A 20,898-nucleotide genomic window follows, 5' to 3' on the forward strand; every position below is an offset into this window, starting at 1 on the left:
CATCCTTTGTCGCAGATCCGATCACACACCTGACACAACAAAATTGCCAAAACAATTACCTATATAGATTTGTATTTATTTAATTCAGATAAATGTGGTCAAGGTGTTAATTAATCTAGTAACTACTTAATACTTATTTTAACTTATAAATTAACAGCTGTGCTGCGTAATCGCATTAATTATATAAAATATACTTACAAATATTTATTCAGCATAGGAACGGAACGTTTAGGCATTTTCCGAGTCTCGAGACTCAAATTTATTGACCACTGCGCCGTCAGTCATTAAAATATTTACAGTTTGTTACTTAAATAATTACCAACGTCGACCAAACAATGTCTCATAAATGTTAATTAAAAGTAAATATATGCATACATGCTTATTTAAATAAATACTTACTAGAGCTATTATTAACTACGGAAGTATTTAACAACATAACATTTTGTAATAAAGAGTATAGTTTTATATTATACCAAGGTACATACAAATAATATTCAAAATATACTGAGTCAAAGCAAAATGTATTTAGCAGTAAAGCAATAATGTTAAAAGTAAAAAGCTATATAATGTAGAGCAACAATAGTATTTGAATATTCTCGAGCATAATATAACGGATGGACAGTACAATATTAATTTTGCTACGACACATTTGAATTGAACACACTTAGAATATTCATGTATGTCTTGACTCTTGAAGTTGCCTGGTAGAGAACAGTAGCCTCAATACAATTTATAAAGGATCATTTTATTGCGCTTAAATAAGAATTTAGATTTAATAGTAAATGTGTGATTTATCTTATAATACGAAATATAAACTACTAACATTAATTATTAACATTTCTTAAGCACTTAGCACTGGGACGAAATATTTGTGTGCTTCTATCATTAACAGAACACTTTAATGATACGAAATCGTTCAAATTTTATTAATAAAAGTGACGTGCATTATAATTTAAAAAGATCGATATAGCAACATCCTTTCTCAATCATTATAACGTTTACCTTTAAGTCTACTTGGTAGTAAATAGGTATGCAATTTGTATAATGATGTACATGCTTACATAGAATTTACGCGAGACGGCGACGGCGCTTGTATTACGTCGTATCACGTACTACGCCATACTCACACATTCAAAACTTTACGAGACATCCACTACATTGCCGCGCAGACACCTATATTCGTGTAATCCACTACTCACTGATTTCATTCATATACCGAAACTAGACTTCTCTTTCTATCTCATTCATGCTAATGGTAATTCAATAGGAGCGAGTGAAACAGGGTAAGCTTTACGTACGAAATGGCGTTTGTTGAACCAAATCGCCGCGTCGGTCGGTCGAAGTCTCGCTCGCTCCCTCGCGCAGTAGCGGAGAACGCGTTCGAGGCGTGCGTTCGACTTTCGGGCGGCGACGTACGCTAAGCGTGTGTCTTCATTATTGATGCAAAAGTTCCACGATGGTAGATCATAACCAAAAATTATTACAGGAGTTGTTAAAGAAACCCGGGAATAATGTGTGTGCCGATTGTGGAAGCCAGGGTATGTTACAGTGTTTTATTAGTGATTTACTTACCTTGTAAAGCGTGGTATTTCCATGGGGTGGTGAATAGGCGGGGGGGCGTAAGTGCGTCCATGCTCGGGAGTTCAGTGACCTCGACGTAAAATGCATTCAATGAAAACAAATCATCGACATTGAGAGCAATAACAATGATCGATGATCAAACAAGCGAACATGTTGTAAGTAGGTAATTTAAGCGTATAAGGTTTGATCCAGCTACAGAGCCTGTATGAGTTCGTGTTAATTGAAAATTAATTTTGTGTGACCAAACCCTAGGCCACGGCGTGCTTCTACTTTGTTTATAGTGAGAGGACAAACAATATTGCATCACCGGACTGCACTATTCCTTTTTCCGTAAACACGAAATGTTATTGTGCTGGAAAACCAGAAGGCAGATATATTAAGGAAGGATGCAACGATTTTCATATAAACAATCCAATTATCCTTAAGTTTTTATCAACATTATAACGAACATGAGGTTCTACCATTAATAGAGTCGGTTAAATATTCACCAAGTGTAAATAACTTTCAATATGTATCTCATAATTTGTATCAAAAACGTTCAATATACAAAAAAATCATAAACAGAGAACCTTTAGACTATTCAAAGCTTTTTATTGTTTGTTTGTCATCTTGCTAAGCGTACCTGCTCTCTATCTATAGTTCTCGGGTTATATCCCGTTTAGATTGCAATTAGCAAGTAAAATTATTTAAAATATGCCAAATACGAAGAATAATCATTATTAATAGTATTTAAAATTAGGATCGATTGAGTTGGTAAAAATAAAATTTAAATAAATAGAGTTTTTTTAATTTGTGTAAATGTAATCTAAGAATATTTCGATTTAATATATTATTCCATAAGTTTATACTAATAATGTTTTATATATTATATTGAATAAAATATAATATATAAAAGCGCATCGTTTCAAGATTAAAAAAAAAGATTTACGTAAATATTTTTCTAAATAGACTCTACTAATAATTGCACTCCGACTTTATACCGTTTTAAATCAAAAACCTTGACATTTATGAGTGTTTAAATTACAAGTAATAGCAATAAAATTAAATATATCTTTTAAATAAGGCAGTATACACGGCTAATGGCTATAAATAAACATCCCTAGATTGTCGAGCGTTTGGCAATACGGGGTTTTTGGCAAAACATAACAGAGTTATTAATCTTAATAGTTAATACGATAACAACCCAACATTTTGTTTAAATTATATACATATAAATTAATATTAAGGCATATATTTTATTACTCTGACTAAATATATATAAAAAAAAAAATTCAATATTAACTTCTATTATGATTTAGAACAGGTAAATGTCGAGTAAAGTGACCGTAAATTGTCTATTAGAATAAAAATACAGCAAATAACAGTAACAGAGCGGTTAGTGGTGCCAAAATATTATGGGTTTTCCTCATGCGGGTGACTCATCGCGCTGGAGGAGGGAGGGAGGTTATGCCAGACCCATGCTACTTTCATATGAGTCACGGTAGAAAAAGTTATGTTTGTATTATGGTGCTCTATAACAGTACATTAGGAGTAATGCTTTGTATGAATAAAAAAAAAACTGACAGAAAAATATAAACTTTTAAGTACGTACGTACAGTCACAGATAATATAAATAAGAAATTGGAATGAAGGAAAGTTTGATTCAATAGATATTTACTTTCTACTGAATATGTTTTTTTTTTTCATTACTCATCTAAACTTTGCTATTCATTACAATGACACAGTTTTCTGAATATTTTTTGTTGGCTGCGAAATTGTTTATTATTCAAGTAAAGAAGGACTCTCTAAGAATGCTTCAGCGTTATCATCGTTGATGGTTCTGACCTTGTATACTTTCACTTGTTTAAAATTTAACATGGCATTGTACGTGAATGAATTAGTACTATACAATAGATGTGTTATATAGGTACCTTTAGTTTGTTCTTGTTTAATAAATGTTTGTTTATGTTTTAATAAATGATTAAAACTTTAATTGATGATCTGATATTTTAATATAATTTACTTTGGAAGTTCAGTCATTGTTTATTAAAACTATTATATATAAATGTTATAATAAAAAGTTTGAAAGGATCAATCAGGTTTAATAAAATTTAGCGTAAATTAATTATAATTTTAAACCAAAGCTTAACGTTTAGCATCTTTTTAGTTAAGTATACCTAATAATAAAACCAGTAGATGAATAATATGCAAAACAGAAATACAAGAATTAAATTGCGTAACCATTCAAAATTTTTTGAAAATTTTGTTCTTAATTAGAGTGAAGAAAACAATGATTTATCTGTTATATATGCCTATTTCTAGTATCTACAGTATAATTCACATAAATGTTTAATGCTATACCAATATATGTATTATTATCCGTTTTCAAGCTATTACTTATCTCTTTTCTATATCTTTCTATTTTATTTTAGTATAAGTGCAGAACGATCCGACGTTTGTGGTTTTGTTCAATAGTACTTTGTAAGGAATTAATGTTACAATTATTCTCAATATAATAACATATGTTTTACTTCCTAGCTTGAATCAATAAAATTTAGCACAAATTAAGCACTACAATATTCAACGATACTTGCCTGGGTTTGAAGCCGCAGTCATCAGTTAAGACGCACGCGTTCAAATCATCTAATCACTCACCCCCTCGGCTCTCAATAATGTTCGATTATTATTATTACCAGTAACTTGCTAATGCACTGCAATGCCTGAATAAACTTTTTTGGGTAAATAGGTATTACTTATTAGTGTTATTAGATAATCGTTATTATTCGAAATGGATTGCATTCGTGATTCGGCAAAAACTGTGCAAATAACAATCGGATGAATTGTCTAGTTGCGTATAGTACACAAACAAACATTATTGTAAATAATATATTATAAAATCCGAAATATAATTACAATACAGATTCAATGTAATAATAATCTAATATATAATAAAATAAGATAATGATAACATAGAGCCAAAATGGTCTAGTAGCTAGAGCATCTACGTGGTTTTTGCGATAACTTTTGCCCAAACCCAGACATACCATTTTAAGTTTTCTTGTACATCTAGTAATCTTTTTAAAAAAACGTAATCCAGTGTCAGTTTTGAAATAAAACATAATGAGGCAGATCTGCATGTATCGAATTAAATTCAAAATTTCTCAAAGAAGGATACTTTTGTGTAAAAGTGTTTTTCATTCAAGATTATAAATTTAACTTCTGTGACGAAAGAATTAGGTACATTATTAGATTATTCGCAATTTTATAATAAAGATGATATATTTACGTTTAACATGACAAATTGCTTTATATTTAATTAAAGTTCATTAGCCTTACATAATCACATGTTAAAACAAAAAAAAAACGACGGTCTTTAACCTTATTTAATCATTTACATTTTCGTAATAACTTTTAAAATAATAATTAAAACTTCGTTCAGTTACGGTTCGATGGTAAAATTTAGTTTGATGATATGAATAATGTACATTTAATTCATAATCCACATTTTGTGTGATTGTTCTGGATAGAAATTTCATAAGTCACTTTATATAGTAGCGATTAGTGTATTCTACAATACTCTTTCGTATGCTGCATTACTGAAGGTTGTGCTAGTCCTGAAATGCTTTTACCAATGTGTCGACTAGCTACCTCCATACCACTGTCCGTGACTATTCTCAGGAATATTTATATATTCTACAATAAATAAGTATAATTATTGATCAATATTTATAACATGATAGATGTAGAGTTGTGAATGAAGATTAACCCTTAAAACATAATAAAACTTAATCTAAATGCATCTTTGGTCTAATGGTCTTATAAGATTGCAGACATCAATGATTTTTCTAGACGCTAGCTTTAGGAAGTTATTATAATCCTATGTCTGACTAAGAGTCATATTAAAATTCCAATAGACTATGAAATAGAAAGAGCCCACATTTGTGTACTAGATATATTATCTCTTGCTCTATCGAATTAAATAAGGTTATAAAATAAATAGGTAAAATCTTTATGATAAACTAATTAACAGGGATATTAATTGGCATAACACAAAGCATATGTTTGTCATTCTAGTTCCGAAATTAATGATCAATAATGATACTAGAAATACAGTAAAAAAAACAAAATTATACATATGAATTACTTAGTGCCGACTAAAATCTAAGTAAAAGTGATCTATATATTAATAATGTATATCAATTATTGGAAATTATTATTTGCTTAGTTATTATATATTAATACATTTTTAAATAAAATATAACTCAACTAGTAATTTATTACTAATACCTAAAACATGTCTTACTAGGATATATTTAAGAAAACCCGCAAATTTCCCAATTAGTTCACACGTCAACGGAAAAAATTTAAAGATAATAACACGATTTACGCGAAATGATTTCTCAAGGATCGTTAAAGATAGAACATTGTATGTCATCGAAACAGTTTCTGATGTATTTATAATTTAATTTATTTAACTAGATCTAGGCAATCGTAACATATTATGTTACACATTATCTTTAGATTACACAACAAACGACAGTTGCTCTGTCAATAAGTTTTACTTATTCAAAACATATTCTCTTTGATCTTACTAATGAATATTTATTACTAGTAGTCGTCCGCGGTTTCGCTCGCGTTTTACGTTGTTGGTTGTCATGCGTCAGAGGAAAAAAGTAGCCTATATCATTACTTGGAGTTAAAGTTTGCTTCATACCAAATATCATCAAATCCGGTTCAACGGTTTAGTCGTGAAAGAACGACAGACAAACATACAGATTTACTTTTACATTTATAATATTATAATATAGATTAAAGCCTAGAATCATAAAAACCTAGTAACCAGTAAGCTTTCGTAGTTGCGTCTTCCAAATGAATGACAAATATTAACTTACTATCAAAATAAACAACGAGATCCTTAATTGAGTTTACTAAACGCAACGGAATGTCGCCAATATAAGTATGCTTGATAATGTTGTGGTTTTTTTTTTACAAATTCTATGAATTCACATTAATTATGAGCCTTGTCTGCCAAAGCAATGTCAAAGTTCTTACAATAATAACCGGTTATGGTCATCACATATATTTCCACAGCCCCTTGCATTATAACGATATTTTATACATTGATGATAACATACATTTAAAAATGACGCACTAATGTACATATGTCATTAATAAAAATAATATAAAGAATTAGTCCTATAACTGTACCTTGAAGCACCCCCGATGTTCCGATACTTACAATACAGTTCCATAGGTCAATTTTAATTACCCTTCTTCACATTCTTTTTCTTGTATTCGAGATTTTTTTAGGTCAAATTGTAATTTTCCTTAACAAAATCGAGTGATGATTTTTTTCAAACGCTTTACGGAAATCAGTATTTGTGACATCTTGTTAAGAACGGTTATACAGTTTTAAAAGTATGTTACTGTACCGATCGATAAATTAAAGGTACTACCTATTCTTTTTTAAAAGCCCTTGTTGTACCCTTTTTTTTTAATAAATAGAAAAGTTATGAATTAATTAGTTATCAAGAATGTTAGAAAAACTGTACAGTATTACCAATATGTCTGGTGTCATTTTATAACAAGACTATAGGTTCCACCTTGCTAGTTTGATAAACCTGAATACTTTCCAAATATCAAAGAAACATGAAGTATAAATGAAAGTGACGTTATCAAATATTTTTGGTACTTTTCGTTAAAAGTTGATTTTTTTTAGGATCAGCTTTTTTATCGTCCCGTGACTCAAGATAACATAATTTTTAGTCATTACAACATAACCAGTTTTTGGAATGTATTATTTTTCGTAGAAAATTTACTGGACGAAATTAATTATTTTATGTTTTATTTATTTTATCATCACAAACTCTTTAAATCGACCGTATACGTTCTACAAGTATTTATCGTTAAGTTAAAAACGTTACAGAATTATCATTATGCGTTTATTTTTGTTTAATCGATTTTGTTTTGTGTTTACTCTTTTTGTATAAAACCACATGAATACCGGTTTTCATTATCTTTCGTTCACTTTTTTATTTCCACAATTTTATAAATTCATTCTCTAATTATATTTTTAAATACTTCATTTTTTACCAAAATATTATGGTTAAACTTTTATAATATTAATTTAAAAAGTAATAATTCGTCTTAAACAAAAATGTCATCCCCATAATGAAATCAAATAGCAAAACCGTTTCATATTGTTTTTTTTTCTCATCGAAACCAGTTTAAAATCACACGAGAAGATTCACCTACAACTGTATGATCAAAACATAGCGTGTTATTTACGACTGGAGAGAGGCCACTCTTGTATGTGTGCGTGCGCGTGACGTCGTGTCGGTGTGCCCTAGTAAACATATAATACTGCGGTGGTGTTGCAAAACTCTATTATGTCTAGAACTAAATCAGTCTGAAGACTAACAGGACTCCTAAACGAAACATTGCGGGAGTTGCGTTTCTATTTCGAGTCGACCCTCGCGACGAACATTTTTAATCTCAGTCACACGTCACTAATCACTTCATTCATAGGTAAGGTATGTCTTAACACACACAAACATGCCTCTAGACGGATGTGGTTTGCGTTCATTTTTTTATTGATTTGTTATTTGCGAAGCTATTGCAAGTATTATCGGGGTTTTAGCTTTTATTTCTTATATTGACGTCACGAAATGTGTTATTGTAGATATGACTATCGCGTCGAGAGATAAAGCGAGCCCTTTACTCTCACTAAAGAACATCCCAAACTATATAAAGGCAAGGTAATATACTTGACAAAAACTGTTCAATGATATGAATAATAAAAATGCGTATGTAATCGAATAAGGTATATTGTCTAATCGCACGTGCTAACCGCGTAGGTATGTTTGCTACCAGACGGAATATTTTGTTGGTGTAAATTCGAATGTAGAAATATGTGTAGTATAATGTTGTTTGGAACGATAATTACTTGGTATTTAATTGATTACGATTAGATGTCGACTGTCTGATAATGTTGCAAATCAACGTAAGTGCCGTCGTAAACAAATACACACATGTGCATTCCTTACGGTTTCTTAAGTATAAATACTGTAAATAAAATATTTCTAGTATTAGTGTTAAGTGTAATATTACTAAAAGGCATATATTTGGTACTCAATGTCCTTTTCTGCGTGCCTACACGTGTTTATGACCATCGATGGAGTCGTTAAAACAGGAAAACATAAAAAAAACTGATAAAGAAACATTTTCAGATTTATATTATTAGGATATGAGAAAATATGAGCTTATTTTACGAAGTATTTCAAATTTCGACTAGAATATTTATAGAAATAAAATATGAGTATAAGTTTACTTGAAAATTAAATCTTAAAGTAGAGCTGATTTGAGTCTCGTCAAATATTTATCACACTCATAAAATATTTTTAAACGCTCTAATATTAGGTACTTACCCTGGAGTGACTAAATAAACATGCACTGTTAGTATAAACACTTGATCTTTGTATTTATAATGAGAAAACAACAAGAAAAACTTTATAACTTAATATTCTAAACGTTTTCCTTAAAGATACGCATAAAAAAATTGCCGAAAAGAAATAAATTGTGTGACTTTTGATGAATTTGTTTAATAAGATGAACTAATCGTCGCCCGCAGCTTTACTAGCGTTTTTGGGTGTTGGTTGTCACGTGTTAGGCAAATAAAGTAGCCTGTTCTTTCTTGGAATTCAAGTTTGCCTCATACCAAATTTCATTGAATTCGGTGCAGCGGTTTGGTCGTAAAATAGCGACAGACAGATATACATTCACATTTATATTATTAGTATAGATATCATGGTATAGTGGTTTACCATAAGGTAGTCATCGAGGTCCTGGATTCAAATCTCTATAAAAATTTTCGTTATAGTATAATATAAAATTGTTTATTGGAAATGATGAAATTATTGTGTTAAATGAAAAAGAAGATATGGTTTAAAGATTGTTTACTACTCAAGAGGATATCACAACTCCAAGCGTAATTATTAAGATAGTGACAATCAGATATTATCAAAAACCTTATCTATTGTTAGAACATCCCTGCGATCTTTTGCTTCAAAACGTCGATAAACATTTGAGTAATAGAGAACACATTTATTTCCAGGGCCGGACTGGGCTTCTTATAACCTCGGTATATTTATATGCATGCGATGTGCAAGTATCCACCGCGGCATGGGAGCGCATATCAGCAAAGTGAAACACCTAGATTTAGATCGCTGGGAGGACTCACAAGTGCAGCGAATGAAAGAAGTTGGAAACATCGCAGCGAAGAACAAATACGAAGAACGCGTACCGCCATGTTATCGGCGACCGACGAAAAACGATCCACAGTTAGTATTACTCTTTTCATGACTAAGTCCTTGGCATAACGTATATACGTGTATTCCATGCTAGGATGTTTATATATGTAACATAGGAGTCTCTTGCAGTGTTTCTTTTTTTAAACTTTGTACATTACAAAATCTCGAAGGTTGATTGGAAAGTTGATTGGAATTTATAAATTATAAAGTTTTTAACGGCAACAACACATTATCAAACTTAAAAATCAAGCTTATATCACAAAATTTAAGTTTATATTATGTTGTACTTGTTTTTAGGGCTTTGTGTACATTTAAGCAGTCTCCATTTCAGCAGTCTCATTTAAGCAGTCTCCAGTCTCTACCCACTCATCATAAGTTTTACTGCCAAATACCGATGCTTAGTATTCTTGTGTTACGGTGGCAAGAGTGAGTGAGCCAATGTAATTACTTAATTATACTGTCAAGTAACAATACTTGACATTGGTATTGTTATCTTCCTGTTTGAAGGCACAAGAATTACATCTTAGTTTCCTAAGTTGGTGGCGCAATGGCGATGTTAGGAATGATTCATAATTTATAAAGCGCCAATAACTATGGGCGTTGCTGATCATTTATTATCAACTGCTTGCCCTTGCTTGCTCGACCGCCTACTTATAGTATTAAACATATAAGAAACAAATATATTTCTTCCGAAGGCAATGAAAATAAAAAACTTAAAATGAAGGCTAAAGAAATTTATGTAAATTTGTCTGTCCATACTTCTTGGCCAAACTATTCAAATCAATAGATTAGGAAAACATCATTCAATTTAGAAACAATGCTATCAATCTTACTCATGATATTGGACTAGAAAGAAATATTTACAAACATTCGTACACACTTACAAACACCCAAGCAAACACTTACTAAAACACTGAAATTAATGCTTCGGACATCGAAGAAAACTTAGAGATCTGTCAAAATTTATCATTTTAAAAATAGAATCGAATACACGTGCTTCAAAATGGGAAATACAAGACAAATGGGGCCTCAAAATAAGTATTATAACGTACGTGTAAATTTATATTGTTATATGAAATCGGCAAGGAATAAATAGTATATCAAAACTTGACCTACATGTGTTATCTTCACATTATCAACTATCCCATGCCATAGAATACGATGACTACAACGTACAAGTAACTCATAATTTTGATCTGAAATGTCATCAGACTCGTATGAAAGTTTTCATATATTTTTTTAATAAAAAAAAAAAACTCCGACCAGTTTTTACTTTCGTTAACCACTTTAATTTTTCATGTTAATTTAATTAATACTTTTATTAATTAATTTGCATAAACACTTATTTTTACTTAAATAAATTGATGCTATTGCATATTTTTGAATTACATTATCTTAATGTTACAACATATTTTTGAACTTATTTTATAAATGATTGCGGTTATCGCTTGTTAATGTGAAAACCCTATTCTTTAAATCGAGGTCAATATTCAAACATGTCCATGTCCCCAATGACCTTAAAATTTGCACTAGTTAATATGATAATTTTTTTCAGAGTTCTGATCGAACAATGGATACGCGCCAAGTACGAAAGAGAGGAATTTTGTCACCCAGAACGTCAGAGCTACCTCTCCGGCACCATGGTCGGATTCCTCATGAAGAGAGGCAAGGAGGACAGTCGCTATCAGCTGAGAAAGTTTGTTCTCAACGAAAACGAGGACACATTGAAGTAAGTCGTTCAATTTAGCGTTTGCTGTTGATTCTACAACACATAAATATTTCAGATTGTTTAAATCATTTCGGTGATACGACCAAATGTAGAATCAACGCGCTGTTCATTCTGTTCCATCGATATTAACATGCATGATCTTTATATCATCGTCATTTCGTTTTTATGTTTATTCACTAAACATGAAACAGTAATAGGTGTTCTACATCAGCTATTGCATTATTGTGAAATTTGTCTTAATCCAAACGCTTTTCATTGACATACATTTTGTCTAACACGCGATATAGGTAGTTTAGTTAACGACTTAGCGATATACGATTATTTATATAGCGTAAACCGCGTCTACAATATAATTTCGCAAAGTGATGAAATAGCCAAACAAACTGTGAGCAGTTGTTATTTAATCTGTACTCTTGCCAACAAACGAATGTTGTTTACCAAATTCTCTCAATGATAAGAAAGATTAAGGTGTAAAGTCCGTCTTACACGGTCACACGGCACAATTAAGCTTACATTGTATTTAATTACATTCTCTTAAAAATATTGTAATTTGTATAGTAATGTTAATTTGCATTTCGAATCGTAACGATGAGTAGGTTTAAATGGAAACACGTGGTAAAATGTCGTCTATGACGTATTCTTTGCCAAAACTTCCACACCTCTAGGCCGCTACGTCAAGAGCCTAGTACAAATATTGACTGCCGACGTAATTTTAAACTCTTCGGAATGTTTATGATGACTTTGCATTTCGATTTACACGCATATCTCGATTTTATCAGCTAACATACCCGGTGTACATACTACCTAATACCTACTAGTTCTCGTATTGTGTAATTTCGAAGACTTTCTCGTGAATTACGAATCGTATTAATATTTAATTGCGACAGTTACTGAGGTTAATCACCACGGTGAAAAGTATTGGTCACGTTTGGCGCCGTTATTCGGAATATCACTATTAAATTTTATTGATGTTATGCCGTTTTGTTGACGAATCGTTAAAGGCAATATAAACACAGACGTCACGATACCTACGCATACACGTGAAAACACTTAATATACGTAAATTTTATGACATATTCATAAATTTTTTTGCTATGTTAAATCCCAAATAAGGCATTTGTTATTTTTTAGCAAATCATATTTTATTTCTTTTAAAATGACCTTCATATAACTTACGTAGAAAATTTGATACTACAGTATGTTGTTTTATAACAATGAGTAATTTAAGTAGAGTTTTTTTTTGGTATATATGGATACTTATTTTAGTATTGAATTAGCATAGTAAATAATATTGTTGTTAATAATTTACGTAAGAATATATCGTTTAATGTTATTTTTAAAGCAAGGCCAAGTCGAATCTATATAAAAGATTGGTTTTTATTGTCAACGACGATGTGAAAAAAGTTTGAAACTATATTAACTAAAATTTATGAATCGACAAGAAGAGGACTACATAAAGGACATATAACGTGCCTTTAAAACGAGAAACATTCCCGAAAAGGCATTTTAATGATATTTTTAAAACAATAAACTTTGGTATAATACCAACATAAAATTATTAACAGGATATTATGCTGTCATTATTCGCGGCGTTAATTAGCAAAGTTCATAAAAAACAACGTCAAACGTTAAACAAACAACGTAAATAATGTTGCGAAATCGTCGTGAATGTGTAAGAAAAAATCGTAATAAAAGTTTGATATTGAGATCTGTGTTAAGATTAATAGATTCTCTTAACTCGGAATGGTTCTTAGGTACCAACACGCTTCCGACGGCTGTAGCCGTGCTTCGGGTTGTCTCGGTCGGATTTTCGATCATCTCCGACTCAAAAACTTGGGTCGTTTGAGGTAAGAAGCGAGTACTAAAAATAATAAGCACAATTTTAGGTAGGATATATACATAAGCTTATAGAAAATTCGATCGAAATAAAGGTCGATTATAGCCGCGTTTCTATAGAACACATAACATTCAATTAGAATTATCACTGATTCAATAATCACCTCATCAATGGTTGGTCTTCTAAATAACACGAAAAGAATGCTTCCATAAATAAAGCATGCAAAATTATGTCTTATTGATTGTATGATCATTGTCGACTTTGCCTTGTACGTGCTAATCATTTTATCATCACGCTTCCAATATTGTATGGCTTCAGTCTGTAATGAAATCTTCGTAAAATGTATGAAAGAGTTAACGACATGCTATCTTCATTATGGGATATTATTATGGATTTATAAATCATTTATAAATCAACTGATTCTTTTTTGAATCAGTTATCATACTCATTCGAGACTGACAGTTTTGTCAAATTTGACAGTTGTGTTCAACGTTGGGTTTATTTTTTTTTTTATTTATTTATTTATTTATTTAGTATAAATAAATAAATAAATAAATAAATAAATAAATTATTTTTTTTTTTAATTGTTCTTATCAAATAAAAAGCGTCACGATAAATATATTATTAAAATGTAATGATTTCCTAATAGACTTTACTTTCTATTTCAAAAAGTATAACCTCGTAAAGAAATAACTTGCTAAAGAAAATATATTTGAAATTAGACATCAAATATTATAAACAGATAATGATTTTACCAAACCTTATTGTCATCACTGATAACATATACTTTTATTAGTATCACTTCATCTATTACTAACATTTCTTCAATATAGGCACATGTGTTATATATTATATTTAATAATAACATTAATTATACATCCACATAGGTACCACGTCAAGGAGAACAAGGAACCAAAGGGAGTGTTAAAGTTATCTGAGCTAAACGTATCCTTCGCGCCCTCAAAGATCGGTCACATGAACTCCATGCAGCTGACTTTCATGAAAGATGGATCGACGAGGCATATATACGTGTACCACGAGGACCCCGAAGTTATCAACTGCTGGTAATATATACAGATACTAGTTGTGGCCCCCTGCTTCGCTCGCGTTTTAGATGTTACGCAAAAACAGTAGTATGTCCTTTCTTTGATTTCAAGTTTGTTGCATATCAAATTTCATAAAATTGGGTTTGTTAGTCTAGTAGTAAAAGAGCGACAGACAGACAAACAGAGTTAGTTTCACATTTATAATATAAATATAGATAGTTTTTTCACGCAGTCCTCTATACTAAAGATAGCAAGACTAGTTGCTTTCATTGATACAGATTTAGGTAATTCATGTTAAAATACTATCAATCGATTTGAACATTGAATTTTGATTTTATTCACACATAACATTTTTTCTTTGATGATGCGATGTTAGCGGTTGCAATATTTTTTTTTTTCGTACTTATATATATATGAACGTCTTTCTTTTTATATTTTAGGTATACGGCCATACGTTGCGCAAAATTACACCTATTGCAAGTAGCGTTTCCATCGACCCCTCAATCCGACCTCATTCTCCGCCTGCCCAAAGACTTCGCACGCGAAGGCTGGCTGTGGAAAACGGGGCCACGGCCGTCTGACGTGCACCGGCGGCGCTGGTTCACGCTCGACACCAGGAAGCTCATGTACCACGACGAGCCGCTGGACGCTTATCCTAAGGGAGAAATATTTATTGGTAAGTCTATGAACCACTTTACTTTGAGAATATAACAAGAACAACAGCCTATAAATTTCTTACGTCTGGACTAAGGCCTCCTCTCCCTTTGAGGAGAAGGTTTGGAAAATATTCAACCACGTTTGGAAACATTCCGTTCCAATGTTAGTTGGTGGAATATACATGTGGAAGAATGTTATGAAATTAGAAACATGCAGGTTTTCTCACGATGTTTTCGTTCACCGCCGAACACGAGATTGAATTATAAAGAGAAATTATGCACATGAATATACAGTGGTGCCTGCTGGGGTTTGAACCCGTAATCACCGGTTAAGATGCACGCGTTCTGCCCACTGGCTTATTAATAAAAAAAGTCAAATTACAGGCATATATTGTTGTCATAGCCTGATCGTTGAATAGTTGTGACATTTCAAATGTTGGGTTTAACCCAACTCGCGATTGCGGTTTTAGAAACGGATTTTTCTCTATTTCTGGTTATTTTTATTAGGTACGTATATATGTATCTCCCTTTTAATTGTAAAAGTATCAAGGCGATACAAACCCGTCCGTTGCAAGGACATACATATATATTTAAAAAGCAAAACCTTATCAAAATACAAAACTTGAACCAAATCATTAGTATTCTCCGAGGCCGCGAAATATAATTATAAAAGAATCATTCATTTATTATTAAAAGATATACCTTTTATTACATTGTGTGTCAATAGAACTTTTTGTATTTTTGTATATATATACATACCTTTATATAATATATCACCGTAAAATTGTAAATACCGTTAAATCATCTCGCGAGATTGTAAACTGTCGAAAGATATGAACGGTGATTCGACTTAATATAACGTATATTCCATATAACGTAATTATACGGTGACAAACACATGTATATATGTACATAAATATATGTAGTATATACTTTGAGTTAACGAAAAAACTAAAAGAGAAACAGAATATCAGAGTCTTAAAAAATAGTTCTCGTAAAATTTTATGCGATTAAAATAGGTATTAAATCTAATTTTCCGAACCAGGAAAAGAAACATTTGAAAAACACTCCGGATAAAATTCTAGGAAGTAATTATAATGGCAATCTAAAGAGCTGCACTTGAAACAATAAGCGTGTTTATATCTTATATGATATATTTTAGTTCTTAGAAGTTTCTTCCCAATTTTTATTCGATTATAGATCAGAAATTTGCACTTGAAACATTGCATGATGCCTTCAACTTAGATGGTATGGTAGTGCCATTAAACCATTTCGACAAAATTCCATAGTAAACTGGCTAATACAGCAAAAGAATTATAAAGCAAATAAAAACAATAAGTGTAAGAGTACTTGTTTCGTTTACTTTTTTATGATAGCTGTAGTCGGACGGACAAATTAGCTATCTGATGGTAAGTGGTCACCATCGCCCATAGACTTTTTGCATCTCAACCATCATTGAGACATTTACATTGGCTAACTCACATTTCAAACCTACCCAGACTAACAAAGCCAAGTCAAACCAAGAATGACGTAAAGATTCATCTCTACCCATTAGAAAAGTATCTACATACAAAATCAAAATATACTTTATTCAAGTAGGCTTTTACGAGCACTTTGGAATCGTCATTTGACAACTATATTAAGTTTAACTACCATCGGTTCAGAATGTAATAGTTACTCCTTTTCAACATTTAAAAATACATACATACAATCATATTAAATACAATTATATATGTATGTTATACATCCTGCCTGGAAGTCAACAAGTACTAATTCTACGCTTTTTATCGTCTGCATAATCTTGTTTTGATCCAAACATTAGACCAGCATTTGCAACGACTTGACCCCAAATGTGGTCGTAGCTTTATAATGCTGCGGTTGATAATTCTTGCAACGCTTCGTCGCACACGATTCCATGTCTTCAAGAGTCACGGTCATCGGACTCGGGACAAGTAAACAACAATCTGACGTACAGTGACGTGTTACCGACGTAAAGTGTTCTGTAAATGACTGTAATCTCTATGTTGTATTACGTACGGAACATTTACTAACACAGTTTAAACAATAACCTACGCAGTTTATTACCTTCATAAAGTAAATGATTAGAAACTTGAATACACATAAAAATATATTATAGATATTGGTGGAGCTGGTTTTATGATGTAATCGTATTGCAATTACATTTAATTCAAAAATAGATTTTAGTGGATTATTATACAACAATTGCCTTGGAATACTTGGAAAACTTTGGGTATCGCATAGCTTTTAAAAAAATCAGTCAAGTTATGATTCCCAGATAATTTAGTGGGTAGAACACTCGAACCTTAACTGAAGATGAAGATTCAAATCCAGAAAAAGAGACCTTTTACTTTAATGTACAATTCAAGGAAAGTTTCAATAAATATCCATTTTGAAGATTTTTCTTATGCGTTCATATCTTATTGTCAAAAAGTTATCCGATCTTTAAAGTACAAAATATTATCATGATTATAGTATGTTAATTGTGTTGACTACTTTTGTATAATCGCTATGGTTTCTTCAACCACTGACCTTTAGTAATAAATAACGGGTTTCAAATCCAGGAAAGCTGTTACTTTATTATTTCAAAATAAGAAACTTTTTCATAAAACTTAATCATCTAGTATAGGTACCACCCACTCATCACTTATTTTACCGCCAAAGAAAAAGCCAGACGGGAACTGAGAACTATTAATTATTAGGTGGCCCGTATATTTGTACATCTATTATTAAAAAAAGAAATAAAGAATAATATAAAACTATTTACATTCCAGGTCACGAATCAAACGGTTACCAAATCAAAGTTTCGAACACGGGCAACGGCTGCAAGGAGGCGCGGTTCCCGTTCCACCTCGTGACACCCGAGCGGACGTTTTGCCTCGCCGCGACCACTCACGAGGACCGAGCCGGCTGGCTGGCGGTCATACAGCAAGCGCTGAAGAGACCACTCACGCCGCAAGACTCCACGAGTAAGTATAACAAACGTACCTGCAGGTCTTGAGGTCCTAGGTACCTAGCTAATGGGAGTTATAATGTTGAAAACGCTACGCTTCCATAATCATCATCAAGAGCCTTTAAATTTCCCCCTACTGGGCTAAGGTCTGCTCTCCCTTTGAGGAGAAGGAATTGCTTGAGCTGTACAGACATTGACATGCTATTACTATACTTTAATGCAAAGAAACGTTTATATTTTACTTGGTGGTAGGGTTTTGTGCAAGCCCGTCTGGATTGGGGTTGCGGTTTAGTAAACTTCTCCAGGAGGAGGGGGCAGAAGGGGGAAGGAGTCAGTGGGGACTATTCCCCCTATCTCCAAGTACCATTCCCATCATGCGAATTTGCTCCGTTCTTGAGATATTGGCAAAATTTTGTAATTTCTAACCTTAAAATTTTATCAACAGCTTAGGAACTCAGTGGCCTTCGAGCCAGTTTCTTAAAAAACACTCTAGGGGTAAGGCCGACAAGACCACATAGAGTCGGAGTAAAAATAGTCAGTTTTGAATTAATTTTCAATAAAAAGTCAAATTTACAAGTGTAAGCTTTCTACTACTATTTTATTATCGTAAGTCAAAGAGAAACAATTGAATTAAAATTGAATTATTACAGAACGCAATCTTGACATTTGACACATTAATTAAGCGTTTTGACATATGACAAATACTGTTATGCTGCATCTTTGTCGAACTTGAATAAAATATGTCACTTAGCCTGCTCTTACACTGATATTACGATCTATATGACTTTTCCGCGTGTATAGGTTACAATAGTTTTTCCTAATTTTCTCGAAAATGGTGCAATTTCGCAGGTCACGAGGTATTGTTTTAATCAGTGAACAATCCTCTAACATATACAACCATTTGTTTCCACAAAATCGTGGAGGAGTTTTCTAAACCCAACCCTGGATGGGTACCAACAACTTATCAGATATTCCACCGTCAAACAACAGTATTCAATATTGTTATGTTCCGGTTTAAAGGGTGAGTGAGCCAGCGCAACTACAAGCACAAGTGACATAATATCTTATTTCTCAAGGTTGATGGCGCATAGGTAATGTAAAGAATGGTTAATAATTCTTATAAAGCCATTGTCTTTGGGCAGTGGTGATCACTTACCATCAGGTGGCCCATCAGTCAACCTATACCATAATAAAAACATAACATACTTCGATTACAATAAAAACAGACATATATTTTACACAACTGTATCACTAAGCTATGATTGTTTTTTTTTTCAGTCGAAGCGACCCTCGTTCGGAAACGCACAACGTCGAATTCGATTAGCATATTCTCAGGGAGGTAGTTTAATTTTATAAAATTATTTTATAGAACTATACCACATAGAAAGTATTCTCTAAGAAATTAAACCGTATTCATCTCGCTTAAATATATTTAAACGTATTTCCAGTGCAAAACTAATTAATTATTATAATAATATATTAATTTCACTCCACACCACATGTTTTTTTTTAAGAATATTTTTATTTGTAAATAATTTTAATTCGTGATTTAATTGAATTATTTAATACTGATGATTATTTTTATCGTAAGACTTTTGTTTTAGTCAAAATAGTTTTATTATTGTAAATAAATTAATTATTTTATTGTGAATAATTTATATAAAAAAATCAACAGTGAAGGGACTGAATCTGTTATTTATGTTATTATTAATTGTGATTAGTTCGTTAAGATTTGTTTTTTTTCACAAATAAAATAAAATAATGATACTTTGTAACATGTATACAGGCTACGCACAAAATATCATCTTTTGAACATATATATATATGTATGTTTAGTTTTATTCTGCGTCTTAGTTCTCAGTTGGTTGCATGTTGAGAATAATTTCGCAATTTCAAATGTAAAACAGGATGTAGGGAGTAGCGTGCTTCAATTTACCGTAATGAATTACCTTATGACTGTATAGCGTCGCCACTAAAGGAATATAGGAAATTTTACACACATCGGTAATAAAAGTGTCCGTAATTACATCAGTAAACAATAATTAATACGCTATTGATAAATGCATTATTTGCAAATTTAGTAACAGACTCTACAAATGCACCATATTCGTTTATTTTCTTATGTAAATAAATCGATAAAATAATTTCATAGTGATCTTTAATGTAATTATACATTTGAATCATACATTAGACTACTAATAATTACTAGTATTTGGTCAATAGCGTTCACCCCAAACATGAGAGTTACTAAAAATATACGTAAGCATGCTATTTATTCGTATTTCCTTAGTATATTTATAATCACGTCACGTTATCACAAAAAGTTATTTAAAATAACATATTGCTCTCTCGTTCATATGAAAAAGACATTTTACAGGGAATTCGTGTAAAAAAATTTAATCGTATATATTATAGTAGAACAAAATTACAATAAACATCGTATATAATGCTTTAGTGTCGTAAGCAATATAATTGTAGACATTAAGTTAAGAATAATTTAATAATAATAACAAGTTAAGAATAATTAGTAATCATATTCGATAGATTTTGTACCATTATAGATCCGTGGCATAGACAAATTTATTTCAGTAGAATTTATGTCTTCTCGTTCACACGTATTGAAACAGCTAACGTTTGAGCAGGACAGCAATAACAGTACTCATGCCCTAGAACTTGTATGTCATACGACTAAGTTAAGATTGTATTATGTTCATGTAACGGAAATCGATTTTGACTTGTGTGATATATCTTTGACGTAGTATCACAAAATACTAATAAAATACATGTGAA

The 20,898-nt window shown here is 31.6% G+C and overlaps 1 protein-coding gene across 2 annotated transcripts; it reads left to right on the forward strand.

Moving 5' to 3' along the window:
- Nucleotides 1-1,336: 1,336 nt before the first annotated feature.
- On the forward strand, nt 1,337-19,627 carry LOC124536131 (arf-GAP with dual PH domain-containing protein 1-like). Of its 2 annotated transcripts, XM_047112588.1 has the most exons (8): nt 1,337-1,538; nt 9,674-9,899; nt 11,425-11,598; nt 13,353-13,445; nt 14,323-14,499; nt 14,922-15,157; nt 17,930-18,124; nt 19,387-19,627. In XM_047112588.1, exons 1-8 carry the CDS (start codon nt 1,457-1,459, stop codon nt 19,449-19,451), a joined length of 1,248 nt encoding a protein of 415 aa, XP_046968544.1. In that variant the 5' UTR covers nt 1,337-1,456; the 3' UTR covers nt 19,452-19,627. The 2 variants fall into 2 exon arrangements, with proteins under 2 accessions (XP_046968544.1, XP_046968545.1); XM_047112589.1 differs by lacking the exon at nt 13,353-13,445 and having other exon boundaries at nt 1,339-1,538.
- Nucleotides 19,628-20,898: the final 1,271 nt, after the last annotated feature.

This window comes from Vanessa cardui, chromosome 16 (assembly GCF_905220365.1).
Source record: "Vanessa cardui chromosome 16, ilVanCard2.1, whole genome shotgun sequence".
Lineage (NCBI taxonomy): Eukaryota > Metazoa > Arthropoda > Insecta > Lepidoptera > Nymphalidae > Vanessa > Vanessa cardui.